Source organism: Gasterosteus aculeatus, chromosome 13, assembly GCF_964276395.1.
Source record: "Gasterosteus aculeatus chromosome 13, fGasAcu3.hap1.1, whole genome shotgun sequence".
Taxonomy (NCBI): Eukaryota; Metazoa; Chordata; class Actinopteri; order Perciformes; family Gasterosteidae; genus Gasterosteus; species Gasterosteus aculeatus.
This window is the reverse complement of record NC_135701.1, coordinates 11,473,974-11,501,794: the sequence shown is the minus strand read 5'-3', so window position 1 is coordinate 11,501,794 and position 27,821 is coordinate 11,473,974. Positions and strand designations below refer to the sequence as shown.

General features: G+C 43.1%; 5 protein-coding genes across 13 annotated transcripts; 3 read left to right on the top strand and 2 right to left on the bottom strand.

Annotated features, from left to right (window-relative positions):
• The first annotated feature begins 74 nt into the window (after positions 1–74).
• kif2a (kinesin family member 2a) lies at positions 75–13,537 on the top strand. Of its 8 annotated transcripts, XM_078086739.1 has the most exons (23): positions 80–359; positions 4,783–4,877; positions 5,451–5,573; positions 5,886–5,940; positions 6,171–6,287; positions 6,564–6,608; positions 7,687–7,787; positions 7,891–7,986; positions 8,553–8,607; positions 8,711–8,873; positions 9,078–9,168; positions 9,247–9,310; positions 9,431–9,522; positions 9,605–9,747; positions 9,995–10,199; positions 10,293–10,403; positions 10,493–10,560; positions 10,832–10,948; positions 11,769–11,913; positions 12,002–12,103; positions 12,418–12,553; positions 12,649–12,746; positions 13,038–13,537. In XM_078086739.1, exons 1-22 carry the CDS (start codon positions 299–301, stop codon positions 12,732–12,734), a joined length of 2,271 nt encoding a protein of 756 aa, XP_077942865.1. In that variant the 5' UTR covers positions 80–298; the 3' UTR covers positions 12,735–12,746; positions 13,038–13,537. The 8 variants fall into 8 exon arrangements, with proteins under 8 accessions (XP_077942867.1, XP_077942872.1, XP_077942866.1 ...); XM_078086741.1 differs by lacking the exon at positions 6,564–6,608 and having other exon boundaries at positions 75–359; XM_078086744.1 differs by lacking the exon at positions 10,832–10,948.
• A 253-nt stretch (positions 13,538–13,790) lies between these two features.
• dimt1l (DIM1 dimethyladenosine transferase 1-like (S. cerevisiae)) lies at positions 13,791–17,969 on the bottom strand. Its single transcript, XM_040196660.2, has 12 exons — positions 17,788–17,969; positions 17,044–17,117; positions 16,832–16,918; positions 15,535–15,596; positions 15,337–15,430; positions 15,197–15,246; positions 15,003–15,126; positions 14,785–14,877; positions 14,632–14,696; positions 14,442–14,505; positions 14,228–14,334; positions 13,791–14,131 (listed from the first exon to the last, which is right to left on the bottom strand). The coding sequence occupies exons 1-12, from the start codon at positions 17,843–17,845 to the stop codon at positions 14,089–14,091; spliced, it is 921 nt and encodes a 306-aa protein (XP_040052594.2). The 5' UTR covers positions 17,846–17,969; the 3' UTR covers positions 13,791–14,088.
• An 84-nt stretch (positions 17,970–18,053) lies between these two features.
• On the bottom strand, positions 18,054–21,014 carry cenph (centromere protein H). 2 transcript variants are annotated; one of them, XM_078086755.1, is made up of 12 exons: positions 20,877–21,014; positions 20,650–20,791; positions 20,467–20,499; positions 19,929–20,069; positions 19,730–19,785; positions 19,603–19,648; positions 19,434–19,502; positions 19,271–19,327; positions 19,115–19,178; positions 18,566–18,617; positions 18,310–18,470; positions 18,054–18,222 (listed from the first exon to the last, which is right to left on the bottom strand). In XM_078086755.1, exons 4-12 carry the CDS (start codon positions 20,048–20,050, stop codon positions 18,130–18,132), a joined length of 720 nt encoding a protein of 239 aa, XP_077942881.1. In that variant the 5' UTR covers positions 20,051–20,069; positions 20,467–20,499; positions 20,650–20,791; positions 20,877–21,014; the 3' UTR covers positions 18,054–18,129. The 2 variants fall into 2 exon arrangements, with proteins under 2 accessions (XP_077942881.1, XP_040052598.1); XM_040196664.2 differs by having other exon boundaries at positions 20,650–20,788; positions 20,877–21,013.
• A 192-nt stretch (positions 21,015–21,206) lies between these two features.
• Positions 21,207–24,363, top strand: LOC144386294 (betaine--homocysteine S-methyltransferase 1-like). Its single transcript, XM_078086753.1, has 8 exons — positions 21,207–21,342; positions 21,957–22,089; positions 22,440–22,552; positions 22,655–22,846; positions 22,921–23,068; positions 23,162–23,344; positions 23,533–23,761; positions 23,984–24,363. The coding sequence occupies exons 1-8, from the start codon at positions 21,322–21,324 to the stop codon at positions 24,087–24,089; spliced, it is 1,125 nt and encodes a 374-aa protein (XP_077942879.1). The 5' UTR covers positions 21,207–21,321; the 3' UTR covers positions 24,090–24,363.
• Positions 24,364–24,802: 439 nt separating this feature from the next.
• LOC120831287 (betaine--homocysteine S-methyltransferase 1) lies at positions 24,803–27,722 on the top strand. Its single transcript, XM_078086754.1, has 8 exons — positions 24,803–24,958; positions 25,340–25,472; positions 25,808–25,920; positions 26,023–26,214; positions 26,640–26,787; positions 26,880–27,062; positions 27,167–27,395; positions 27,502–27,722. The coding sequence occupies exons 1-8, from the start codon at positions 24,932–24,934 to the stop codon at positions 27,584–27,586; spliced, it is 1,110 nt and encodes a 369-aa protein (XP_077942880.1). The 5' UTR covers positions 24,803–24,931; the 3' UTR covers positions 27,587–27,722.
• Positions 27,723–27,821: the final 99 nt, after the last annotated feature.

Here is a 27,821-nt window from a genome sequence, read left to right as displayed (position 1 = left end):
ATAAGTGAGCTAGTTCTCATGTACACATTATATAGCACCTGGGTAGGCTAACGTTCAAGGCAGACAAAATGATAGGACCAACTCAGTCTATTTGATGTTACTCAAGCTGGTTTTATTTTGAAAAATGCTAGAACGGAAATTCAATGCTATTCTTTGCAGCTAACGCTACGTAATGCTAGCTCATTCTATTGCCCGCATCTCCCTCTGCGGCCAAAGACACCCAAACACAAGAAGCTGCCTTCAGCCCGCATACAATAAGTCCTTAATCCCGTTTTGTTAATGGTTCAAGTAATGTAGAATGGCGTCGTGTTTTGGGAAGATTGTCGTTGGTACTTACGTGGAGATAAAGCGCAGTGATGGTAAGTTTCACCCTGTCTAAACATTTTCCCTTCGCGCTGTGCAAGTTGTCAGGGATCTTTGTTGCTGCGGTGCTTGTGAATACAGCAACAGCGTCCGCAGAGCGCAACGTCCACGTTAGCTGCAGCAGAGGATTCGTGTTAGCTGTCAGGGCGGAGTAGTAACGCAACATGGCCAAAGCCTTTGAATGAGCTCTCTCCTTTTGTTAGCAAGCTTCTCTGTGAATCCAGACACACTTATTGTTCGCGGCTGATTCGTATCCTAAGACAACAACACATGCGTTCAAGTGAGAATTTACTGACGTTAGTGCCGCAGTATTACGCCACCGAAATAGTGAATTCTGTTCCGGAGCTCGAGTATAATATTAGCTAAGCTAGCCGAAGTGCTAACGAAGCTAACGTTAGTTCAGTCGAACGTTAGCTTGTGATTAGCCGAACGGCTAGCAAGGGCTAATGTTACCGGCCGGCGCTAATGCAGCAGTTAAGTTAATGCAGTCTTGGAACCACCAATCATTTAATCATTAGGTAACTAGTTGACGAGTAAGTCAGCTTCCCATTGTGGCTGTAACTGTACTTTATACATGTATAACCATTTTTGATCCTGTTGTTAAATGTTTCATGTGCTAACTAAACTAACACAAGCTAATGGTGGTTGTCCAAAATCACGATTAAAAAAAATACATTCTATGCATAAGTAATAACAACAGATATAGACTCATCCCGAGATCTCAGCTAATATACTGATTATACAGGTAATGTGATTGTTTCCAAAAGCTGTAGTGCAAAAAATAATGATGAGATCCATGTGCTTACTTCCTTACACAAGTACTGCACATTGAAACCTGCTATTGGGAAGAAGCTGGGAGGAAAGTTGTCGTTTGTTTTCAGTGTCACTTTGGAGCATTGCTTCAGGCCCGGAGAGCCAAAGATGACTGAAAGTTTGTGTCCCCTGCCAGGAACGGGCTACACCCAGTTTAGAATTAAACCCTCAAACAACCAATTTGGGTGTGAACAATGCAAGTGAGGAAGGAAAAAAACAGTTATTTATTGTTTTTTGATGGTGATGTCCTTGACTGCATCACCCCTGGATGAGATGTGAAACTATCGCTTAGCTGGACGAGAGGCAGTCTCATTTCCCTGCTGGTTGGCGTTGGCTCCAGAGCAGGGATTGCCCTCTCTCTGGGGGGGTTGGTTCAAATTCAAGCCAGATTCAGGCCACCAGTCCATCTGTCGCAGCCAGCCCCCTAAATTCTGCCAGCCGTCTATCAGACTCTACTGTCACAGTCAGCCCCGATTAGAGTAAGACCTCACGGAGGATCCTTCTGTACCTCTATTCAGTATATCAAATTACGTTCATTTATGTGGCGTTTTCCCATTTTATTATCACAGCTTGAAGCACCGCATCTCGAGCCCCTTCAAGTATCCGACTAGTAGTGGAAAGCCTCCCCATTGAGGCAGCGATCAAATCTGGTTCATTATTTGAGTCCCTATGTATATCATCAATGGCATGATGAGTAGAAACATTGTTGATGGTAGTGCGTAGAAGAAATATAATCTTCAATTTCATCCGTGTCACATAATGACACCTTGATTTCTCTGGATTTAGAGGGATAAATGATGTCTTGGTGATGCAGAGAAGCAATCTTTTGAATCCCTGCGCCTCAAAGCTTCTGTTTGCCATCGGTTAGATAATGTTATTGTGATTCAAGTTATATAGTCTGTTGAATACTGTGTATTTGTATAAGAAACAGACGTGCTTAGATGGCCTTTTCAGAGGGAAGTAGTCTTACTTTTAAAATATGATTTTATCACATCTTCAACGCCATGTTCTTGTCATTGTTTTACATCTGCAGTCAAGCTGTGCTGTCATTCCCTCTGCACATCGTCCAGGTCATTGCATTAAACCCACTGTGTAATATGAACAATACGCCTACACAAGTTTCAACACAAATTACAATCACATTTCTTTATGAATATTAAGATCACAATTATTTATATCAACTATTCTTTGATTTTAGTGGCAACATTTTTGTATTGTATATTGTGATGTGTTCCTGCTATTGTACAAATAACAAAATAAGACTCGTCCTTTTTCATTTCATCTCGTAGAAAAAGTAAAATTAAGTAAAAACAAAGCTATTTGCCCATCGTTGAATAGGTTAACCTTTATCGGAATTTACTATCTTTTCATTTTTCTCTTTGTTATATGAGTATTGTATATTATTATTCTGGCTGCTACTGTCGGTGCGCTTGCAGCAATAAGCATAAGCTACAATAAGGCTGAAGCTGTGTGCTGGTTGATACAATAAACATGCGTTCTGATCCAGCAGGGAAATAAACTGATCACTGCATGTTACATTTATTTATTTCACCCTGCTGTAGTGTTGTCATTTCACTACACTACAGTATAATTGTCCTAATTACACATACTTAAACAGCAGTATACTTTAGGGAACTTTATCTTTACTGTCATGTTGCGTAATAAGACTGCTCTGCAGTTACTGAGGCGGCATGTTGTTGAATAGAGTCACACAAACCAATAAGGACGCCTGTGGTCTGAAAGGTGAACCACGGACTTAAGCCAAAGGAAGCAGCAATGATTTGGAGGACCTTGCCTGACCCGCTGTTGTCACCATAAATCCTCTAAGTGGAAAGCATGCTCTCCACCCTTCCCTTAAGTAGAGGTGTAAAACCAGGCACCACATTTACTGCTGTCCAGGTGGTTTTGTGACCTTCTGTGCCAGGTATCCGTGGACTATTGGACTATTTGCAGTACATGTTTTTCGTCTGTCTTTCCACTGTACGTAGCTGGCCAATATTGAATTAGTCGTTTGTGAACTAGGCACAAAAAGTTGACGGCACAGTCAGACAGGTGCAAGGAAGGACTCCCCCATGTCTCCCATCTGTAGTAGGTTCATAATCGTTTTGATTAAGTAATGCTGGTTTGAATGGGTGGACAGTGATTTATTGTCACTGGGGAAGGATTTTCTTATTGGCTCTCATAATTCTGATCTAATTCAGCATTGTGGCTTACTTTAAGGTTGTGTTGACATAGTACATGAATAGCTGTTCTACACTGATTGTCAAACATGTATTTTTTTGAATCATCTATAATTTCTGTTAACATAAGCTCTGGGCTTGAGCACTGATTCCACAAACATAGTCTTTGATGAGGACCTCAGTCATTTCTGTTTGAGCGTAGTGCTCTGTTGACATCACTGTTCATTAAATGTGTATGGCAGTATCCTATATCACTGAATGCTACGTGCCAAATGACCAAAATGATGAAGCACTTAAATGTGCAGCAACCTCATATAGATCATCTCACTTGTCTGTTTAAGGACACTATGTATTATATATTGTTATTTTCCTAGAATCATCTTTCAATCAATGTTGATTGATTAAATGTATGCATATCAAAACTGTGTTTGATTTAGGTAGTGTATGAATATCTAGCTGCTTTTTTGGGGCTTTTTGCCAAATGAAACCAATGTACGATAAATGCAAGCTATGTCGAGCAGTTGGGAACACTAAAAGCATCTTTGCTCGCCAGCTTCCTCTGTCTCTGAATAATAGATGCAGGAACACTGTGTTTCCCTGGTTTATGCTGGGAATTTACAGCACGCAGGATTCACATGGACACAGTTGGGAGAACTGAGCTCGATTTGTCCGAGCAAGTATTTCCACGCTGTAGTGAGCGAAAAGCAGACCGGCTCGCTGCAGCAGCCGCTGTGCTCGTCTCTGTTATCAGTGATCCTCTACAACGGGTAATTATCAAAGCTCACAGCCAGATGGGTCCTCCATCGGGCCGACCTCAGCCACATGCCGTGCTTTCTTTTGAATCTTTAAGGAAGCGCTTGACGGCTGATGTTTGAGGTGGCGTCAGAATAAAATGTGCTGTTGGTTAGTATCGAGCCCAGTCATGATACCATTCAACGTTATGTTACATAACAAGCTGTTTTCATCATTTTTAGTCAAGATTTTAGGGACAAGTGAATTAATAGATGCTACATAACATACATAATCATACATTTGGACTTTTTTTTTTTTTAGAGTGACAAAGAATATTGAACCAGAATTTATTATGCGGCGACAACGCAGCTGGAAATATGAACTCCGCATCGAAAAACACATTAAATTTCCTACGTTGTCAAAAACATTCAGGTTTTTCCAACCTTTTTTACAGACCAAGGCACAGATCTGATCAGGCTTGTATCCTACTAAATACATTTCCTCGCTAATTCCCAAACTGAAGTGTGTGTGTGTGTGAGAACAAGAATATATTGATTGATCAATTCGGACCTCTTATTTCATACCTCACACGAGGTGCTGAGTAGCACATCCATGGGCTTCATACTTAGAAACAATACAAGTATTTCTATCGTTGCTACCAAATAATAATGTTATTCTTGATGCCTTTTTACAGGACGAATACACCAGGCAATGGTGACCTCGCTGAATGAGGACAACGAGAGTGTCACAGTGGAGTGGATAGAAAATGGAGACACAAAAGGCAAAGAGGTAAATGAGCGTGCATTACCACATAACCCACCAACATGTGCTGCGTTTATCCAAAGCAATAAATAACGCATTCAAAGATGTTCAGGAGCTGTGGTAATTTAACAAAAAACAGCTCAAATGTCTTCCACTCCAACCAGTCGACAGCCTGTAAACGCTGATGTGCACAACCAGATGCACGATGCTCTATAACAAAGACGATGCATTACAAGCTACGGGCTGCCGGTGGGCTGTCCGGTGATATGTGGCTCTGCTCCATTGACTTGTGTTCAAACTCAAAACGCCTCAAACAAAGCCTGTTACTCTACTGTAAAATGTACATTCTTTTTGCAGTAAATTTGATATCTAGGTATTGGGTATCTTTTGTCATGTAATGGCAGCGCCTATCGATACATCAGTCCACCCTAAGGTCCATCTGACCATTTATGTGTCGTTGATGTTATTGTTTACTAAAGGAAAACAACTTCATTGCTCGGGTATTTGTCGCATCACAACTTCACCAGCAGTCATGCATCAGACACCAGTTAATTGGCATTTATCTCACCTGTCTGCCGATGCTTCTCTCTTTTGGGACAGATCGACTTGGAGAGTATATTTGCACTTAACGCCGATGTGGCTCCAGATGAGGAAATGGCCCCTAGTCCAGAGACTCCGCCCCCGCCTACACCCACAAGTGTGAAGGTCACTAAAATTTCCAAGGTGAGTACCTACATGCCTCCCTGTCTGGCAACAGCTGTAACAGCTGTATCATTTTAGTACTAAAAACGACTAGTTGGACATGTTAAGTATACTGCGTGTGGTGCACAGTAGATCAGGACTGCTCTTAATTGAAGATGAGGATTTCATTTTGACAATTTCAGTGCCTGAATCCCTGTAAGGTTGAAAACTGAATGGTGACGATGTATTGTTTCCTTTTGTCCAGGACAGCTAATGATAATAATGCATACAATTAGGAATCACTGAACCCATAACATCTTAATCCTAAAATGTAGCCTTTGTTTCCGCTTGCAGAATCGTCGGACGATCGCCCCTACTAAGAATGACACTCCGTCCAAGGATAATAGAGGTTTGTTTCATAAACTTCTTTGGGAATAGTTAAATTGTTGTCTTTTTGTTGCTGTTTTTGTCTTGCGCTTTAATTGGAAATTGATTTAGGAATCAAAGCAATGATCCCTTCTCTAGAAACGACTAACATCTCAATCTAGAACACAAGATGCAACTTATAAAAGTCACTGGTGTTCAAGGTGATAGTTATGTAAAATAAATCTAATCTAATCTTTGGGTTTGTACTTCCAGGGATTCCGACCAGGGCCAGACAACCACAACCAGAACCTGCACCTCCACCTGCACCACCCACATCCCTGCAGCCTACACAGCTCACTCAGGCTCAGACACAACAGCAACTGCAGAATGGTAACATGATTAGAACAGTTGTGTGTTTTTAAGTATCTTACCTTTTACCCGGTGACAGTATGTTCAGGGAACCAGTTATCAGTTATTTGGTCTAAAGCCAAATTCATCTCTTTGGGTTTCTATGCTAAATCCAGATGTGATTCCCTTTATTTGGGTTATCACAAATTGTAAAAAAAAATGCCAATACTTCCTGACGTGTGCACAATTCTTGATCGATTGACAAAGGCCATCTGTAAAGCTTTTAATGTGTTTTTGTTGGCCACGTGTTCATCACAGAATCCTCAGGTCCCCCCATGTCCAGAAAGGAGTCGGTACAGCTTTGTATGTATCACCTGCATGTTTCCCCCGACCTCAATTCCTCACGGTGATTCTTCCAATAGTTCCCAATAGAAACTGAGAGTCCTGTAGTCCAATGAGAAGAACACCAGAAACGTCTCCCAGATAGTATTCTGAGCTGTGGCACAAACACAATCCGTCCAGCAGACCGGCTCTCCGGGTATCAGACGGTTGACTGCGCCGTCTGGATTAACCCGTGGGACTGTGCGTTACTCCTCAAGGCTCAGACGACATCAATAAGCTGTTTCTTGATCATAGCTTGTGAGGCAGAGGGACTCTGAAATAGTGATGGTGCTGCATCTCTCCAGCCAGCTCGTCTTCTCCTGCCAGATTAGAGCAGATTATTAATCCCTCTGCCTTTTTATAGTCGTTTTTTCAATCAGGGATTGGAGCCAACACCAGGTCATACATGTATTACAGAGCATTGGCTGGGCTTTGAACAGTGAAACTGTGGCTATGGCGGCGAGCTAGGCTAATCAGACTTCTTCATGAACAGCGCAAGCAATCAGATGTGTCTTTTACTCTCATGTTTGCTGATTTGGGGTGTTTGTGATTGACCTGAAAAACACTAATCTGTGGTGCGGGGAAATTGGGAACAAGCCTCTGTTTGATTGTTTGTTGATTGAAACAATTTTGTGATGATAGTTGACAGTGAGTAATACGTGGTACATATTTGAATGTGAGTGACTTTGGTTAGCGGCGTGTGGATCCGGTTGTGTTTTAGGATGCAGATAGAAGGGAGAAACAGGGAGGGAAGTATTTGAACAGGCTGTAAGGGCCTTTTGTTGGTTACGTAGAGAAAGAAGCTGGTGTTTATTCTGGAGGCACAGAGCGCCAGCCTCTGCATCGCAGTCTGTTCTTGAGCTCTATTATGGTTCTGCTTTGTTGGATTTAGCCGAAAGTCTCCCTTCTTTTTGAAAGACTACCATGAGAAACGGATTATTCACAGGAGGAAAGATACTGCAATAAGCAAGGAAGAACAGCGGACCATTTTACAGAGAAAGGATATTGATATATCCTGTGAATAGAAGCAGAGTTACCTCTTTTCCTGTCTTCATGGCAGCGAGGAGGAAGTCAAACTGCGTGAAGGAAGTGGAGAAACTGCAGGAGAAGAGAGAGCGGCGCCGGATTCAGCAGCAGGAGCTCAGGGAGAAGAGAGCTCAGGTACATCAATATTATTTACCCATGTCCTTCTTAACAATCAAAATAAATGCGTGTGATCTAGATAACCAAGTACACTCTTGACATTGAGATGATCCTCTTTCAGGAGGTGGATACAACCATTCCGAACTATGAGATCATGTACATGATCCGAGATTTCCGGGCCAGCCTAGACTACCGGCCCCTGACCACAGCAGACCTGGTGAGTAGACGTGACGTCTGTTTCTCTCCTGATTGTCGGGTGAAGGGACGATTGGCCAGTGTTGTCGACAGAAACATACTGATGTGTCGGTACATTGCAAGAAACCGGCTCCAGCTCTAAACATCACGCACAACCCTGTGTGCAGGTGTTTTTAAATCCCAACCATGTGTTGCTGTGTAAACACTGCAAATTGGAAATGGCCTTTTCACAGTACAAAGACAAACGTCCCAAGACGGCACCATGTCCTGTTCACCTCTTCTCCTCCTGCGTGATACATTAGGATTAGGAACACACAGAATGTGTTGCTGTCAGAAGGACTCACAACTAAACACTGTTAGTTTTCAAGAGAAGATGAGTGAGTCAAATATTCGAATAACAATCATGCAAGTTTCTATTGCTAAGAATTCATTTTTTCCTGATTCTTTGAATACTCAATAAGTTAGTGGTTACATTAAGCATATCATTAAATAAATAATCATTAGATCTAGTGCTAATAAAATAATCGTTCGCTGCAGCCCTTGTTCAGCAACAATATAAAACATATTCCTCTTTGTTTCCTTCTCCAGATTGAAGAGCACAAAATATGTGTTTGTGTGAGGAAACGTCCACTCAACAAGAAAGGTAAGCTCTTCTGTTGATAACAACGTTCGTTTTGTGACCATCGTTATGTGTTTTCCTCTCAAGTATTAATGTGAATGGGCATGTTGCCTTTGCTTTGATCCAGAGTTGGCCATGAAGGATTTGGATGTGATAACCATCCCCAGTAAGGACGTGGTGATGGTTCATGAGCCAAAGCAGAAAGTGGACCTGACCCGCTATCTGGAAAACCAGACTTTCCGCTTTGACTACGCCTTTGATGACAGCACCGCCAACGAGATGGTTTACAGGTATTATTATTATTATTACAAGCACATAGAACAAACCGTTTGATGCGTTTGTTCCGTCAGTATGCAGAACATACACCCAGTTGGTCAATATGAGGAGAACATCTGAATGAACCTCTTTCTTGTATGTGTACAAAACAGTTGGCTGTCATAGCTTGTGTTCACAGAGAGCGTCATGAAGAAATGTGCCTCCGTGTCTCCCTGCAGGTTCACTGCCAGACCTCTAGTGGAGACCATCTTTGAGAGGGGCATGGCCACCTGCTTTGCATATGGGCAGACAGGCAGTGGAAAAACACACGTGAGTCACATGCAATGAAAAATCACTTACTCAAGATCAAATTTTGCTCTAATAATTAATTACTTTGCCACATTTCAGACTATGGGAGGAGATTTCTCCGGGAAGAACCAAGACTGCTCTAAAGGAATTTATGCATTAGCTGGTAAGTCGGTGAACTGTGTTTTCTCTCATTTATTGCCTCTTAGTGAGTAAATAGAATTACATGGATTATTCTGTTATTACTGTTTTGGTTTCCTCTGGTGAAATTTGTCTTTTCGTGCAGCTCGGGATGTATTTCTCATGTTGAAGAAACCCAACTACAGGAAGTTAGATCTACAGGTGTACGCAACCTTCTTTGAAATCTACAGCGGAAAGGCAAGTACTGGCTAATGGTATGTTGGTTACTTCCCTCCAGAAATAAAGCACGAATCAATGCTGACTGCTTGTGTTTCATCAGGTTTTTGACCTGCTGAATCGTAAAGCTAAGCTGAGGGTGCTGGAGGACGGGAAGCAGCAAGTCCAGGTGGTTGGGCTTCAGGAGAAGGATGTCAAGTGCACAGAGGATGTGTTGAAACTCATAGAAGTGGGGAACAGCTGCAGGTATAACAACCGAAACTTTCCCCTCTAGTTGCCATGGTTCAAGACTTACAATGTTTGTTTGTTCTGGTTATGATAGATAGCTGATTGCAGCACGGCTCTTATTTTAGTTCTACAGGAAGTCTCTTCACTTATTTTGCAAATTAACAAAGTCATGCACATGTTTTGCCTTTTCCCTCTGTGTTTTCTTCTCTCCCTACTCGTGTCTGCCCTTTGTCCATGTTAATGCCTCTTTTTGACTCACTCCCAGAACATCAGGGCAGACGTCAGCCAACGCGCACTCCTCTCGCAGCCACGCCGTTTTCCAGATAATTCTCCGGCGGAAGGGGAAGATGCACGGCAAGTTCTCCCTCATCGACCTCGCGGGCAACGAGAGGGGAGCTGATACATCGAGTGCCGACCGCCAGACTCGTCTGGAGGGAGCTGAGATCAACAAAAGCTTACTCGCCCTCAAGGTTTGTGGACATCGACGGCAGAAGCTGCATTTCCTACTGACTGTAAAATCCCTTTTTTTTTCACCCTACAATGTGTCGCTTCTCTGGTTTCAGGAGTGCATCAGGGCCCTCGGCCGTAACAAGCCTCACACTCCGTTCAGAGCCAGTAAACTGACTCAGGTCCTACGGGACTCTTTCATCGGAGAGAATTCACGCACATGCATGGTGGGTTGATTGCCTTTAATATCCCGTCCATGTCTTTGACCCATGTATAGAATTCTTTCATTTGAATGATCTCCTTGTTCTCTGCACAGATTGCAACAATCTCTCCCGGTATGACGTCCTGTGAGAACACCCTCAACACACTACGCTACGCCAACAGGTGGGGATGTGTTGATCACCAGTGATTTGGACAATGTTTTAATGCGCCACAGACCAATAGAACGTGTGCAATCAAGTATAATTGCAATTCCTTTATTGCCTCCACAGTCGCCAGTGGTTTTTGTATGGATATAAATTTGCTCCGCCAATGTTGTTACTGTACATTTCTCTGCCAACTCTCCGTAGTTGTGTCTGACTCTCTTGTATCCCCACTTCTTTTCCTGCTTCGTTTCCTCCTTCGCCTCCTCTGTGCCGTGGTGTGGCCGGTGTAGAGTGAAGGAGTTTGGGATTAGTCCGTCTGACATCCCCTTCTCCCAGGGGAGTCGCGCTGATCACTCGCCCACCAATACCTTTGACTATGATGACTTTGCTGCTACCTCTCCCAGCAGGTCAAAGCATACACACAAAGCACACACAATGCATGCTCTGCCTCCAGGTATTTATAACAGTCTGATGTGTTTACATCCATCAGCTCACGTTAACCGATGTCATGCACTTCATCAGTTGCTCACTGTGAGACCTCCACTGTCGTCCTCTCCTTTTTGTCTCATCATCTGCATGACGTGACACTTCTCATCCTCGTCCCCGGCCGCTGCTGCTTTTATTTTTGTGTTTGCGGGCGTAACCTTTTTTTTTCTTTTTTTTCTTTCGGTTGACACCTGAAGGCCAGTTCATCTGTCTGTCCAAGTGTGGGTCTTTCATTTTTTTGTTCTGTATGACAACAACTTTGAAAGCTGGGTGGCATTACTCCAAATGAATGCGTGGCTGGTGCTGTTTAAGCGCTGACAATTACGTTAAACTGGCAACAAAGACTTTTGGTACAATTTCCCGCGATTAGCTTTTGTTTAAGCAGCGTCTCAGCTCTCATGTAGTCCTAACTGATCATTGCTGTAGCTACAGTCCCAGTACCTCGTCAGGTCTGCATTAAGCATGAGCTGTGATGTATCACATACACACATCGATCTATAGGACCTGCGTTTAAGCGCACCATGAGCTCTGAATCCAGTCCGCACGCCCATTATGAGTGAATAAACCATCACATCAGGGTTTGCAGAGCCAATGCATGATGTCATGACGCTCCCATCCTGTGCTTCTTGTGAATTATTTTGAGCCCCCGGTCGACGTCACAGCCCGAATCAAGCAGCGGCCGCGAGCGGCTCTGCTGTGACAGAAATGTTCCCAACCAGTTCAACGTGTTTTCCTCCTCAGAGTGAAGGAGCTGACCGTGGACACCAACCAAGTGATGGAGGGGGGTCGACCCAACATCCACGCCGTCAACAAGTTGGACCTGGACGAGGAATGGCTGAGTATGTCTCCGCAGAGAGATGACCTCAAACTGCTCTGTGAGCAGAATGTAAGTACACCAGCATATGGAAACTCGCATTATTTTGAATGGTTGGATTCCTTTTAACCTTGTTTTCAACGGTCATTATGTCACCCAGGAGGAGGAAGTGTCCCCGCAGCTCTTTACTTTCCACGAGGCAGTGTCTCAGTTAGTGGAGATGGAGGAGCAGGTCCTGGAGGACCACCGAGCTGTTTTCCAGGTGGGAATGTCGACAAAACCAAACAACTCTTCAAAATACCGGCTCATACGTTCATGTCCGCTTACGTGATGACAGACGTGTTATCTTCTTTTAAGGACGTTGATGCAGATACACAAATAAAGGGAGATGCTGACTCGTCTGAACTTTAAATAAAAGCAGTTTTCCATGTTCTCTCTTGAAAACTTCTGGCAGTCCACAAATCCAAAACCTAGTGTCACATATGGCATTGAGACCCGTTCTTCTCTGCTTCTGGTACAATTTGATCTTGGCTGTCATATACTAAATATACAATTGTACGTGTCTCTGTTGCGCAGGAGTCCATCAGGTGGCTGGAGGACGAAAAGGTACTGCTGGAGATGACTGAGGAGGTGGATTATGATGTGGAGTCATACGCAACTCAACTGGAGCAGATCCTCGACCAGAAGATCGACATCCTCACTGAGCTCCGAGGTGTGACTGCGACACACGCCGGGCCCGTGTCTGATGCATGCATCATGCCCCAGCAAACACTAATGCATGTTTTTGCGATTCCCTTTTCTTCTCAGATAAAGTGAAGTCATTCCGCTCTACACTCCAGGAGGAGGAGCAAGCGAGTAAGCAGATCAATCCCAAGAGGCCGCGAGCTCTTTAGAGACTTGAAGAGGTGAAATTGGCACATACAGAAGCAAAAGCACTAGATGTTCAGCACAACTCGAGCTGCCCCCAGCAGCTGTGAAGTTGGAAGTAAAAGGACAGTCTGATGTAACAACATGCTCAAGAATTTCATTTGTTTTGTTCCCTCTCTTAACAAAACTGGTCTGGTTAGAAAACCTAGGAAGGACATAGTTGCATTTCCTTCAGGGAGAATGTTTAGTCTCCTCTGTTCATATTAAATTATTTTCTTTTATACTTGTTTGTACTTTCTTTGAACAGAATATTTTTCACCTGTTTTCAGAAGAGATCGTCATTGAACATGTTTTTAAGGTTTACTTTACAAGACCAGTATTCTATTCCTGGTTGTCCTGGCTGACATTTCTGCATGTGCACTCTGTGATCACGTACGTACGCACGACACCGTCGTTGGTTTTTATGTTTTAGGCTCCTCAGTTGGCACTGTGATTTCATATTATAGGCGGTCTCTTTTCTGTTCCTTCATCCTCAGAGCTTCTAACCACACCGGGCTTCTGGCTTTGTTTCTGTCCCTGATGATTTTACATGTAGTTTGCTTCAGCGTGTACCATGTCGCTCCACGTGGCAACGGATTTAAAAACTGCTACTCAACGTAAACAATGTTTTCAACCCCTGTTTAACACTTTGTTATAAAACTGAAATTAGAAAAATCAGCTATTAATACATGTATAGTAATAAACCACTGATCTCCCATCGGTTATGTTTCAGTGTTTGCACCCGATGTAATGCTGGATGAAGAATAAAGATACATGTGTTTCATTTAAATGGCTTTTGTGACATTGAACTTATCCAAATACAAAGTACTGAACATCTTCCACCAGAACACCAAAACATTTACATTTTTATAGCACCCGACTAGAGTTGTGACCACTCACAAGCCCACGTGACTCCTTTCACACACAACCTAAATATATACCACTCTTAACGTGATGGAACAAGTGTCTCAAGCAAGGAGACTTTAACGCGGACCAGCTTTACCATCAGCCTCAGCTTGTTCAAAGAACAAAAGACTGAATACTTCTGTACAATCTGAATTTATTTTTAGGGAGACACCAAAAATCTTTGAATATTAAATATCTACCACTATAACAAGGTCAGTCAAACAAATGTAGATTGCTGAGAAAAACCCATTAGATATTTGTTCACAGGATTGACTCACTCGCTGGCTGGCAGGCCCTCGTGCAACCCAGACGCTGCCCACATCCCAGGGAACCTTTACACTCAATATGAGCCCTTTAAGTCTCTTCCAACTATTTGAACAAAGCTCTAGTCACGATGTGACCGTAGCCGCCGCATCAGGAGAGTCGCTCAGCCGTTTAACAAAAGTGGATCCCTGCAGCGTTGAATGCGTGAAGCAGCCTTAGGATGAAAGAAAACAATCACAAATGGTGAAAAGGGACATTCATTTTTGGAAGAAAAGGTTCAAAATTAACCCGTAGATGATGTTCAACTTACACCATGAAGTCATCGATGTCCATGGACCTGGCTCTCTTCTCACTGAAATCAGCCTCCTGCAAAACACACTCAATCTTCTTGGTGATGCTGAAGTCTGCTGGCACTTCCTGTCCGGATGGAGGAAAAGTCCTTAGATTCAAACTAGCTGAAGAGTGAACCTAATAGTGCAGTTTCCAATCAAGTTTGACACGACTGGAAAACTACTGTGACTCACCACGTTGTTCACGGAGCAGTGGATTCTGTAGTTCTTTTCCAGCAGCTGTTCGACGGCAGTGGACCTGAAAGTGATGATGTCAATGATTCTTTATGTGTGTGTGTGTGTATATATATATATATATATATATATATATATATACACACACACACAGAATAGACTGATTCGTGTGCAAAAAGCAGGTACTCACTTGAAACCTGCATTCAGAGTTTTGTTTTTCCTTACGAAGGCTATTCTCACCAGGCCATCCCACTCCTTTCAGGAGGAAAGAAAACAAGGGTAAACATCCTCTTGTTTTAAATATTGCATGTGAGAAAACCATCAAAAAGGAGTCAAACCTCACCTGGAAGTTAACGGGAGGAGGAGGATTTTTAGGTTCTATCCTGACAACACTTGACTCCACTTTTGGAGGAGGACGGAAATTATTCTTCCCCACCTGATTAAGGGGAAAAGATCAACACCGAGACGCAGTCGCTGCAACACCTGGATCATCTTAAACAAGAGGAGCACTCCTGGTGAGGTTCCTGTGCCCTACAGAGACAAACATAAGCGCCCGCTGACCTTCATGAGATGGTCGACGCGGGCCAGCAGCTGAGTGTTGATGGACAGTCTGCAGTACAGCTTGTCCCCAGGTTGGGCCACAAGTCGCATGGCAAACTCTCTCTGGAACATCAACACGGCACACCTGAGCCAAAAAAAACCCACCCATGAGTTGATCATTTCCTGGTAGTACAAATGTCACAGTTGACACCTACCTGAAGAAAGGTCGATGCAACAGGAGCTTGAAGACAAACGGCGATGAAATCTGCCGAGTTAAGAAGAGTCGAGTGTGAAACACATTTAGGGAATGATACTGAATCGACTGTAGTGCAGCGTGGAGGACACAAGTATTTACCTGGTACGGTAAATTAGCCACACACACGTCAAAGAACGGCAGAGTTGTCTTCAGTACATCTCCAACTAATATTTGAAGTTTGGCCTGCATGGGTCTGTTGGAAAACGCAATGCCCTTTAATTAGGTAAAGTACTTTTTTATTTAATGCAGATAATGTGCAAATATATGTGGTGGCAGAGTGCGCCCGTCTCCACTCACGTGCACTGTACTCTTTTCTGAAGTTCAGCCACCAATCTGCTGTCCAACTCACAAGCCACCACCTGCACAAACGGACATTTCTGTTATGACAATCACTGACTTTGTCACAGCGGAGAAACAGAAGAGGTGAATGAGAAGTGTATGGTGGACAAAATTGTTTAAAGGGCAAAGAAATCACCTCACTTGGAACTATGTACTTTCTATGAATTTAAATACATAGCAGTGTGTTTTAAGTTATTAAGCAGCTACACTTGAATGGTTAAGTTTTACAAACCAAAACATTAAAATCGATGGAAATAACCATTTCACTGAGGTAACTTTGGCAACACAGATAGATTTTGATCAAAGAAACGCCCTAAAGGCCGGCGCATGCTTCTGCGTCGTTGCGTCGACGCACTCGTTTCAATTCATGGTTCTGCGTGTGTTGCAGAGCAATTCACCGCCAGAACAACAGGCGGAGTAACGTGTTTCTGTTGAAGACGACCTAGAGAGTCATATCTATTTATTTATTTAATTATCATAGACTTTATTGCCCCGTCCGTCGCCACTGCTGCTTTTCATCGCGGACACATTTGTCCCGTATTTTCCTCCAAAACTTTGTGCACCTCTCGACCAGCAAACCGGCGTTTGCGGCGATCTCCCTCCGTGAATCCAACCCGCTTCTACAACCCGCCAATGACGGCCTGTATAAGCGGCCAAATTTACGCATTTCTTCCGACAGAAGTTCTTAAATCTGCTCCGTTCTCTCGTAAACATTCTTTGTTTTAATAATGGCGGTATCGGGCTATGAAAGCAGAAATGTGAGACTCCGTAAAGGACGTAGTTAGCTGACCAATCGCAGCCTGATGCGCTGCGGGAGGCCTGCATCTAGAAAAATGGCTCGACACACGCAAGGACGCAAGGAGGTGTGAAAAGCGACGCAAGGGACACGCCGAGGGGGGCTTGCGTCTGCGTCGCTCAGAAAACGCAGAAGCATAAACTAGGCTTAACTCCTCCATCCGCCCCCTCTTTGCTGTGTGTTCATAGGTTTTGAAACGTGCATAGGCAAATAAAAGGTATAAACTGCCGATAATGAAATGCATTATACCCAAAAGTGTGAATCGTTAATGTGTAACACCAGGGGAACTACAATTTAGTCTGTTGGATGATGTTGGAAATCTGGATACTGGTGAAGCCACATGCAAATCAGCTCAATGTGATAAAAACATTTACGCTGAAGGGATTCTCACCTCCGATACATCTCCACACGTTTAAGGTGCGTGAGCGCCGGGGAAAGAATTTGTACAAGTTCTCTCACCTTCTTGGCTTTCTCCAGCAACTTCACCGTCATGTTACCAGTACCGGGTCCCACCTCCAGAACCACGTCAGTCGGCCTCAGGGCAGCCTGAAAAAACACCAGCATGACCACCGCGGTTTAGACTGTGCACAGCGAGTCCAGTCGCCTCCCGAAGGGTCACAAAACGATCTCCACGCAGAGCTGTCAGAGTATCTGAGTGAACCGGTGAGTACCTTCTCAATGATCCCGTTGACAACCAGTGGATTCTTCAGGATGTGCTGACCCATGCCGGTGTTAAACATGATCCCTGCAAAACACGAGATGATGTTAATGAACAGCAACTCGTGGTGAAATAAGTGGAGGTGAAGGGCTCTCAGGTGTTTGGCCCCAAGAGAAAACCTGCCACGAGAATAGTTTTTAATACTTTGCTTCATTAAAGCACCGTTTAATGAGTAAATTAAATTGATTCAGATTTCGAAAAGGGTAATTAGTGATCCATGTAGAGCTAACTGATATTTCATCACCAATCCAAGATTAAAACCAATCCCCACTAGTTACAGCTATAAATTAGTTATTCAACCCAGCAACTAAAAGGAAAAAAGTTTGACATCACTCATTATTTAGCGGACAGCATCAATGCCGAAATAACCAACAGAAGATCAATAACTCCGGGATGTTATTGCGTAACTGGGACGTTGGTGTGGATGTGCGGATCAGTCAAATCTCACAGAAATGACGAATACGCGTTAAGGTCCAGTAGAGGAATGTTTAATACGGACAAAGACCATGTACGTGACAACAGTGGGGATCCGGGGATCGGCCTCTTTCGGACACTAGTAATCTTAAATTAACCGGGTGACGTCAGCAGCGACATGCTGGCGGAGTTTAAAGCTCGTGCTCTTCAGCAGCAGAAAGTGATGTTTCGTGTTAGCTTGACGTAGCATGCTAACGCTAAATGCTTCTTTGGGGAAATATACCTTGGTTTTTGACCTCTTGGTGCTGCCGGCTTTTCTTCTCCGCCTTGACCTTAGGCATTTTTATTCCGGTCGAAGATCCAGAATAATCAGAAAAATTAAAAACTAATCAAAAGATACGTCTGTCCCGAGTAAACACGCGTGCAGCCTCGAGGTCTTCTTCTCTGGTAGAATATGCAGCAGCGTCAAACTCTTTACTGCCCTTCTTGCGCCCTCCCGTGGTGGCTGGACGTCATCACCGTTGCTTGTTTTTATTGATCATATTTCAGTACTGATTCAAGCGGTTTCTTTATTATTTATTTGATAATATAATACGGACACATATGTAGTAAGTTGGTTCCTTGACTAGTCAGAAATGGGAAAGTCCTCCAGCGTCATGGCGATGTCTCGAAGTTTGGGGTCATCGAGCCAGTTGACTTTACAGGCCAAGAGGATGCCCTGAGGATATACACTTGCATTAATACAGTACCTGGAAATGTCATCGTAGGCAACAACCATTTTCTCTTTCATTTGAACAGAATTTACCCTGAGGACGTTCTGTGTGATGATAGTCATCTTTTTGTACTTCTCAAGGTTGGCCTGGCCCTTCTCCAACACAGCTTTGTACTTCTCTGTATCTGGGTGCTCTGTCTTGGACATCAAGTCATCAATCTCCTTCATCTTCTCATGCGTGAGCCGCTTCATCTCTATATGCACAGGCCAACACACACAGACAAAAACATCAGCAAAGGGAACAGTGGAGTAACTAAATCAGAATGTAATTTTACTTTTCCGCGATTACCAAGCCTCTTCTTCTGTATTTTGGTGATTTCATCTTGAAAATCTCTCGTCTCCTGTAAACAGATGGGAATCCAGTTCTCTCAATCTCATAGAACACTCTCAATATATACAATTCCACATTGAGCGCAATCTGTATTTTGATTAATAAAGATAAGTAAATAGATATGCTTACGACTGGCCTATATGACTTACATGTACATTCAGTGTATTCTTCCATTTAGCTTCTCGTAATAAAAATTGTACGACTCTTGCTGTACTCCCAGAATACATCATGTATTTTCTTGAATGATAAACTCATAAAGAGTCTACACCTTTTCTCAGCTCTACTGTCTACAATGACAGTCAGAAATGCACTCGTTCATCTAATGTGACAGCCACAGACAGCAGCATAATAGCTAATAGTCAAAGTACAGTTCTAAAAGGATTTAATATTTACAATTAATAATGTTTTAAACACATGTCGTATAATTGCAGAGAAAAACATATATATATATATATATATATATATATATATATATGTATATAGACCATGGATAATGAGGCTGCTTACTTGCTGAAGCTGTTTTATTTGTGAACAAAGAGACATACAGCGATCACTCACAGCTTTCAGGGCGCTGAGGAAAAACACAAGTGTATGATCCAATTGTCAAAATAATCAAAAATAAATGTTGCTCGGGTGTTGTCAATACGCTGTGAACTGACTTACAGTGCGTCTGAATCAGTCTGTTTCAGTTTTTCTCCAATAGCGTGCCACATCTGCATCCTGAAAGACATCAGTGGAATCTATGACTGGTCAGTGTAGTACTTCTTTATTTTATATATTTATAGTGAAAATATCACTAATCAAAAAGGATAAGGACTTCGTTTACCTGTGCAGTGTAAATGTGCTGTTAAAATGAATTGTCTTGACTCTTTCCAGCTCATTGACATATTCTGACCTGCAACATTTATTAAGAAATATATAAATTAACACCATAGAACTTTAAATTGACTAATTGGTCAAAAATCAACACGAACAAGATCGTTCTAAATACTCACAATTCTCTCTCAGCTTCCGATGTACTGCATGATAGCTTACTTTTTGCTGTAATAGGGAACAATAGAAATGCTTTGTTTGTGCACTTTTTGACAATTGAACATGTTGGGGAAAATGCTGGTCATATACCTGCTTGTAGCTGTATTGCCATCTCAAAGCACTGGTTGGACATCTGTTGTTTTATCCTGAAAACAGTAATGTTGTGCAATTTAAAAAGGATTCTATTCATCGCCCAATGACAAGATGTAATGTGCTGCCGTGGATGTTTGATCCAAGTGGATGGGACGTTTAAACACTGGTGTGAAGGCGTGATTTATCAATAATAAACCTCAGCATGTCTGCAGGCTGAGTATCTTTCGGTCCGCTGGAGGTGTCGGGAGGAGGCCCGTGATTCAGCGCTACCGCCTCCACCGTCTGATGGAGCGTCCCCTCATCGTCAGGTGGGTCCATCACAAAACCGTGGCCGTGCCTGTCGGGACAAATTAACTCACACACTTTGATGATTTGCCATTTTGTTGTTTCGATATGTTCAATTATGGTCAATAGAATTTGGCTTTTTTTTTTTTTACAATAATATCAAAGTGAATGAAGATTAAAACAAGGGCGACGGTGAGTACTTCATTGAATTGTCCAGCAGGACTTTTTAAACTAAATTTAAAGTAAATTAAAGTTATAATATATAAGAAATACTAGTCTGCAAAGTAAGTGGTAACTATAACTGCAAAATATGCATCACTGAATGAAGTCAAAATCAACATCCCTTCGAGCACAGAGAATATTTTCAGGACATTTGAGGGGTTCTTAACATTAGCATTATATAATATATAACGTGTTACCAAAGATCGGGGGTGGTTGAGATGTCTTACCTTCTTTGATTGAGGTTGACGTTGCAAATAAGTCTAAATGGATGAAATAAAGAGATTGACGGACATGAACGCTATTCGGAAAGAAACCGCTGTGAACTTGATAATCACCGTTACGTTACATCATCACTTATTATCACTTAACAAAAAGCTCCGAGCAGCGGCCCCAAATCAAGCCTTGTTTACCAGGAAAACACTGACGTTACTCTCATCAGCGGCATCGCAGGTGAAAAGTTCCCCCGTGTTGTTTACGTCCCTTTTCAGATCGAAATCCCGCCAGGAAATGACGTCAGAGTTGTGTTCCCATCAAACGCAGCAGCGCCTCCTGCTGGCGAGATGTGAAATAAATTAATACATAGAGCCACTGATATTTCTTCATGCTTGATTCGATAATGAGTAACTAACTTACTTACATAGTGATCTCAGCCTCCAACTGGCCTCCGGCTTTGAATCCTTAGATCCCGGGCGATAAGATGGCTGGAGCCCACCTGGCTGACTTGTGGCTTGTGTTTTCTTTTCTTTTTAAACACTTGGGAAATATGGATATTAGGCTGTAAGAGACATTTTATCACTGTTTAGTTTCTTTTCACCTTCCACAGCGTGGGGGCGTAGGGCCACTGCTCACGTGGCTGTGCAAATATCTCAAAGATCACAATCATTATGTAATAATCGTTATTTAAAACGACCCGCTTCGCTCGGCACCTCTCGGCTGCCTTCGGCTCCTTTCGGCAGCTCTCGGTCCTGTTTAAGGGCAACGTGGCTTCCTCGATCTCGTGAGATTCTTTCGGTGACGCACGACGAGAGACCATTGAGCGGGTGAAGCGTGTGCTTGAAGACTCCACCGAGAACTCGTCGACGATGGAGAGAAAGAAGCCAAGGGTACGAGTCACGCTTTACGCCCCGACCGGTCCTCTGCGTTCGTTTTGAACTTCGTCACGCACGCATTCAAGAATTCTTTCCTTGGAGCAGTTAATGAATCCATACATCCACGTTTCTAAATAGTACTTCTCTATTCTAAAAGACCTGTTATTTCAAAGTAAATAGGGATATCCTCATGCACATGGTTCAAAAACAGACTGTGTAGTAAAGGCTTTGTCAACTATGGACATGCATCGTGTACCCGGATTGTACCATGTAATATTTGTAAATGTTATATATATATATATATATATATGATATATATATGATATTTATATATGATATATACATATATGATATATATAACATATATATAATATATTTATGGTTTTGCATTAAGTCATTCTAGGATGTTTTCTGAAATTGATTGTTTAGCCATTTTTAGATAACGAACACTATGTATCAGACATGGTTTACTCGTTGGTCAGTTGATTTGATTACGGCTAACCTGTTTTGAATGAAACCAGAAGACATCTCATTTCAATTGGTTGGAGGGAACCCGGCACAAAAGACGTGTGTGTCACACCTGAGTAATTGACCACTTGATCAAAGTGTTTTAATGTGTGTGTGTTCAGGGTATCTTGGAGCGACTAAATGCTGGGGAGGTGGTTGTAGGTGATGGAGGTTACGTGATGCAGCTGGAGCGCCGTGGCTATGTGAAGGCTGGACACTGGACACCTGAGGCGGCTGTAGAACATCCTGAAGCAGGTACAACCCTCAGCGTTGGCTGCATGAACACGTGGCAACAATCTGCCTCACAAGGCAACGTTTAATCTTTCACCTCCAAGTTTTTATTAATGTTTAAACAACAGACTATAAATGGCATTCACCTGTGTGCTGTCTACGCCGATCAATCAGTAATCCTGCAGTACTTCGTTAGGCCTCAAGTGTACTGTTGGTCAGTTAGCTTGAGGTCTTTTAGGAATATTCACCCTTTAATCCTAATATAAACTAAAACTATACTTTCCTCTTTATAAGAACATGCTATGTGAATTTTAGCAGAGTTTATCTCTTTTTTCCCCCCCACTAAATCTACTTGTGTGTCTCCTGTCTGTCAGTGAGGCAGCTGCACAGGGAGTTCCTGAGAGCAGGAGCCAATGTGATTCAGACGTTCACCTTCTACTGCAGCGAGGATAAACTGGAGATCAGTGGCAATGTCCCCAACATTACCGTCAGTACAAAACCTTTCTAACCAAACAGCAACATCGTCCTCTTTGCATCACGTGATGAAAAGGACTCAAATCTCGGTCCGCTCTGCTCTTGTGTGATCCAGGGGGCTCAGATCAACGAGGCAGCTTGTGACCTGGCCAGGGAGGTCGCCAATGAGGGGGAGGCCTTGGTCGCCGGCTGCGTGTCCAAGACTCCCTGTTATGTGGATACTCACAATGAGACTGAGGTCAAGGCCATCTTTAAGAAACAGATGGACGACTTCCTCAAGAAGGAGATTGATTTCTTTATTGTGGAAGTATGAGCCGTTCGTAGAGGAATAACTGTACAACATGGCGGCGTGCTTAAGTTCAGTGTTTATCACTCCCGCAGTTTGTGGATCATGTGGAAGAGGCGGCGTGGGCCGTGGAGGTGCTGAAGACCGGCGGTAAACCAGTGGGTGCAACGCTGTGCATCTCCCCTCATGGAGACAAGCACGGAGTCCCGCCTGGAGAGTGTGCTGTCAGGCTGGTCAGAGCCGGTAAACGGGCCTCTCATGTGGTACCTCGAGTTGTGCTGAGATGAGACCAGGTTTTTGCTGAACATGTTTTTTTGTGCATGTGCTCATGTGCAGGAGCTGACATCGTTGGAATAAACTGCCATTTGGATCCTCTGACGTGTGTTCGCACGGTGAAGTTGATGAAAGCAGGATTAGAGAAAGCTGGTCTCAAAGCTCATCTCATGATCCAGCCTCTGGGCTTCCACACACCTGAGTGCAACTTCGGTGGATACACCAGCCTGCCTGAGTACCCCTTCGGTGAGTATTTGAATAACACCTTTGTGCAGAATGAAGAAAAAGGGCATTTTTTTATTCAATTACATGATCCTTATTATAGTACATGAATGTAACATTTCCAGAGCTGATTCTTTGAGCACTGCTCTAGAATCTAACGGGTATTATTTTGATGAGAGCACCAATACATAAACATTCCACCCTCCTCTCAGCAATGGAGACCAGAGCGATGACCCGCTGGGACGTCCATCAATACGCCCGAGAGGCTTACAACGCCGGCATTCGCTACATCGGTGGCTGCTGTGGATTCGAGGCCTACCACATCAGAGCCATAGCAGAGGAGCTGGCTGCAGAGAGAGGATTCCTCCCACCGGCGTCAGAGAAGCACGGCCTGTGGGGAGCTGCTCTGGAGATGCACACTAAACCGTGGGTCAGAGCCAGGTGAGGCCTGACAGACCCACAGCCGCCACGTCAAAATCAAGCTGTTACGTCTAGTTTTATGCAAAGAATGAAAACCGTGGTGTGTATTGTACATGTGATGGTATAGTTTCAGTTATTACAAACAAGTCAAAGTAACATGAGGAAAAAAAAAAAGATACTGCATGTTCTAGATTTGCACAAGTGCTGGTTTGCAACCAACTGGTCTAACGACATTTTTCTTAGGTCTCGTCGAGAGTTTTGGGAAAACCTTTTGCCTGCTTCTGGACGTCCGAAATGCCCCTCCATGGCCACTGCAGCTGATGATTATGAACAGCTGGAAACAAAATAAACCAACATAATCTCCTTTTACACACTGTGATCATATTATTAAACTTTTTCATATCGATAGTTAAGGATCTGATCCAGCAGCCCTTAGTTTACCCAGAGATTTGGGAAGAGCTGCGTACTGATTCAAAGCTCTGTAGCTGCCTTTAATCATTTGTGCTCCGTCACCAGTGAATCAACTTTCTTTTTTCTGTAACTGTTATTCACCATCACTGAACCGTAGTGATTTTACACAGTGCATTGTTTACAAGTTAATAAAGTTTTGGTTCTAAAACACATTTATAAACCTTTATAGTTGTTGATTGATTTTTAAAAAAATCTGCTGTTTACTATTTTCACAAAAATAAATTTCCTTTCTTTTTGTTAACAATTATTTGTTACTGTACAAGGGACGTGCCATCATCATGAAAAGTAAAAAAAGTGTATTTCTCTACTGATCTGCGCTATAAATGTGCTTTCTTTATGGTTTCAATTATTGTTATAATCAAAAGAGTCATATTTGCACATTTCCTGTTGAAACACGTGGTGAAATGGACACGAGTCACATGACTAACGCACATGGATAAAAGCAAGTGTAGAGTATCATCGTAGTTTATTCATTGTTTTCTTTCACATTCTCTTAATATGTTCCTGCTATTTATTTATCAGTAATCTCTGTTTTGAGACTAATCGTAGTTTCAAAGTCCCTATTTTTCCCTGATAAGATGTACTGCCTCCCCTCCCCACTTTGCTGTGCGACAACATGCACGGAGCCAACTCGCCTCACTCACGGGTGTTTCTGGCCAGCTGTCGAGTTCTGATCTCAGTCGCTTGGAAAGTTTTGCTCGCTCGTTGACCCTCTGGATAATGTCAACAATGCAGGAAAAGAGGCGGGTAAGTGAAAGAAACAAAAGTTACATATCAGACTCTGCATATGATTTAAAGGACTTTTAAGCCGTAAGGAATTATGTTTAATTCGTTGGCCAATAATTCAGAATACATTGTAAAAGTGAATATTTCAAATTTATTTTTGGATTTTAACCGTATTTACCAACAAAGACAAACTCAATCCATTTTCAAAAGACCTTAGACCCTGTACAGCAAACCGTATCTATTTAAAATAGAAAGAGTTAAGCTCGAGTGAGCTTATTGTTTTAGTTTTTGTGCCGAAAGGATTTTGTTATAGCATCATATGTTTTTGCATACATGCTTTTTATGTTTACAGTAATTGCTGTATATGCGTGCATGTGTGTGTCTGTGCGCGCATGCATTCAGGGTATCTTGGAGCGACTAAATGCTGGGGAGGTGGTTGTAGGTGATGGAGGTTACGTGATGCAGCTGGAGCGCCGTGGCTATGTGAAGGCTGGACACTGGACACCTGAGGCGGCTGTAGAACATCCTGAAGCAGGTACAACCCTCAGCGTTGGCTGCATGAACACGTGGCAACAATCTGCCCCACAAAGCAACGTTTAATCTTTCACCTCCAAGTTTTTATTAATGTTTAAACAACAGACTATAAATGGCATTCACCTGTGTGCTGTCTACGCCGATCAATCAGTAATCCTGCAGTACTTTGTTAGGCCTCAAGTGTACTGTTAATATTCACCCTTTAATCCCAATATAAACTAAAACTATACTCGCCTCTTTATAAGAACATGCAATGTGAATTTTTGCAGAGTTTTGCAGGGTTTATCCCTTTTTTTTCCCCCCACTAAATCTACTTGTGTGTCTCCTGTCTGTCAGTGAGGCAGCTGCACAGGGAGTTCCTGAGAGCAGGAGCCAATGTGATTCAGACGTTCACCTTCTACTGCAGCGAGGATAAACTGGAGATCAGCGGCAATGTCCCCAACATTACCGTCAGTACAAAACCTTTCTAACCAAACAGCAACATCGTCCTCTTTGCATCACGTGATGAAAAGGACTCAAATCTCGGTCCGCTCTGCTCTTGTGTGATCCAGGGGGCTCAGATCAACGAGGCAGCTTGTGACCTGGCCAGGGAGGTCGCCAATGAGGGGGAGGCCTTGGTCGCCGGGGGGGTTTCTCAGACTCCCTGTTATGTGGATACTCACAAGGAGACTGAAGTCAAGGCCATCTTTAAGAAACAGATGGACGACTTCCTCAAGAAGGAGATTGATTTCTTTATTGCAGAGGTATCACCAGCAACATGAATAATTGGATATTTCTTTACAAGGGGAAGAACTAAGTTTAATTGATTGTTAAGTGCTTAAACCTCCATTGATATGTATTGTTCATCTCAACAATGAATCAAATGTTTGTAGTAATAGTGATCATGAAACAATGCCTATGCCTCTCCTCAATCTGTTCTCATTTTGTATCTCGCTGTTTCTGCGGTTCTGATAACTTTTGATAAACCTATGTGTCACCTGCCACGTCCTCATTGACATTAACAAAACGTCATAAACTGGTTAAGTTTGAGCGTGTAAGCCGCTAAAGAGGCAGCTATATATTTCCCATCGCTTGATGGAGACCAGACGTGAACTACACCCAAGTGAATAGAGTTTTCTTTTCTTGGCAAATTGTGTGCGGGATTCACTGGTTTGCATTTTGTCTGTAGTTCTTTGAGCATGTGGAAGAGGCGGCGTGGGCCGTGGAGGTGCTGAAGACCGGCGGTAAACCAGTGGGTGCAACGCTGTGCATCTCCCCTGAGGGAGACATGCACGGAGTCCCGCCTGGAGAGTGTGCTGTCAGACTGGTCAGAGCCGGTAAACGGGCCTCCTGTGATACCTCAAGTCTGACTTTGTGTTTCAGCTCAACAACCTGAATATGTGTGTGTGTGTTTTTTGTTCATGTGCAGGAGCTGACATTGTTGGAATAAACTGCCATTTGGATCCTCTGACGTGTGTTCGCACGGTGAAGTTGATGAAAGCAGGATTAGAGAAAGCTGGTCTCAAAGCTCATCTCATGATCCAGCCTCTGGGCTTCCACACACCTGAGTGCAACCACAGCGGATATCTCACGCTACCCGAGTTCCCGTTCGGTCAGCGTCTTCTTTTGTGTAGATAAAAAAAAAACATTTCACAAATTGTTGGCGTTGATCAAAAAGCAAAACTTATAAATATAAAATATGTTACTCTCTCTCAGCATTGGAGACCAGAGCGATGACCCGCTGGGACGTCCATCAATACGCCCGAGAGGCTTACAACGCCGGCATTCGCTACATCGGTGGCTGCTGTGGATTCGAGGCCTACCACATCAGAGCCATAGCAGAGGAGCTGGCTGCAGAGAGAGGATTCCTCCCGCCGGCGTCAGAGAAGCACGGCCTGTGGGGAGCTGCTCTGGAGATGCACACTAAACCGTGGGTCAGAGCCAGGTGAGGCCCGACAGCAAAGATATTGTTTTCACGAAAGACACCAAGTTTTAATAGTCAGCTGAAACTGTTGATGTACAACCAACTAATGTACCAGAATGTGTTTTAGGTCTCGTCGAGAGTACTGGGAAAAGCTTTTACCTGCTTCTGGACGCCCCAAATGCCCCTCCATGGCTACACCAGCTGATGAATAATGAGGCTCATCAATAGCATGTGCTGTATATGGTGCTGCGATATTCTGTGTAATCATACAATCTTGATGAATTTGTTATGACTGGCCACATAAAAACTGTGAACTACTAAAATAATAATACTTTACATAAAAAGAAAGCCTGATATTTTTGTTGATTTGTTTAACAGGACATAGTCAGTTCTCCCTCACCTGCAGTTCATTTCATACGTTCCTCATTACCAGTCACACAGGTTTAC

Coding starts and splice junctions, on each gene's coding strand:
- cenph (XM_078086755.1), bottom strand. CDS start 20,050: ATGGACCCACCTGACGATGAGGGGACGCTCCATCAGACGGTGGAGGCG. Junction 19,649..19,729: donor GGCAATACAGCTACAAGCAG/GTATATGACCAG, acceptor TCCCTATTACAG/CAAAAAGTAAGCTATCATGC. Junction 18,471..18,565: donor AATACAGAAGAAGAGGCTTG/GTAATCGCGGAA, acceptor CTGTGCATATAG/AGATGAAGCGGCTCACGCAT.
- kif2a (XM_078086739.1), top strand. CDS start 299: ATGGCGTCGTGTTTTGGGAAGATTGTCGTTGGTACTTACGTGGAGATA. Junction 10,200..10,292: donor AAAGCTTACTCGCCCTCAAG/GTTTGTGGACAT, acceptor CTCTGGTTTCAG/GAGTGCATCAGGGCCCTCGG. Junction 12,554..12,648: donor CATCCTCACTGAGCTCCGAG/GTGTGACTGCGA, acceptor TTTTCTTCTCAG/ATAAAGTGAAGTCATTCCGC.
- dimt1l (XM_040196660.2), bottom strand. CDS start 17,845: ATGCCTAAGGTCAAGGCGGAGAAGAAAAGCCGGCAGCACCAAGAGGTC. Junction 15,597..16,831: donor TGCTGGAGAAAGCCAAGAAG/GTGAGAGAACTT, acceptor CCGTTTGTGCAG/GTGGTGGCTTGTGAGTTGGA. Junction 14,335..14,441: donor ACTGCTCCGTGAACAACGTG/GTGAGTCACAGT, acceptor CCATCCGGACAG/GAAGTGCCAGCAGACTTCAG.
- LOC144386294 (XM_078086753.1), top strand. CDS start 21,322: ATGGAGAGAAAGAAGCCAAGG. Junction 22,090..22,439: donor TGTAGAACATCCTGAAGCAG/GTACAACCCTCA, acceptor CCTGTCTGTCAG/TGAGGCAGCTGCACAGGGAG. Junction 22,553..22,654: donor GCAATGTCCCCAACATTACC/GTCAGTACAAAA, acceptor TGTGTGATCCAG/GGGGCTCAGATCAACGAGGC.
- LOC120831287 (XM_078086754.1), top strand. CDS start 24,932: ATGTCAACAATGCAGGAAAAGAGGCGG. Junction 25,921..26,022: donor GCAATGTCCCCAACATTACC/GTCAGTACAAAA, acceptor TGTGTGATCCAG/GGGGCTCAGATCAACGAGGC. Junction 26,788..26,879: donor TGTCAGACTGGTCAGAGCCG/GTAAACGGGCCT, acceptor GTTCATGTGCAG/GAGCTGACATTGTTGGAATA.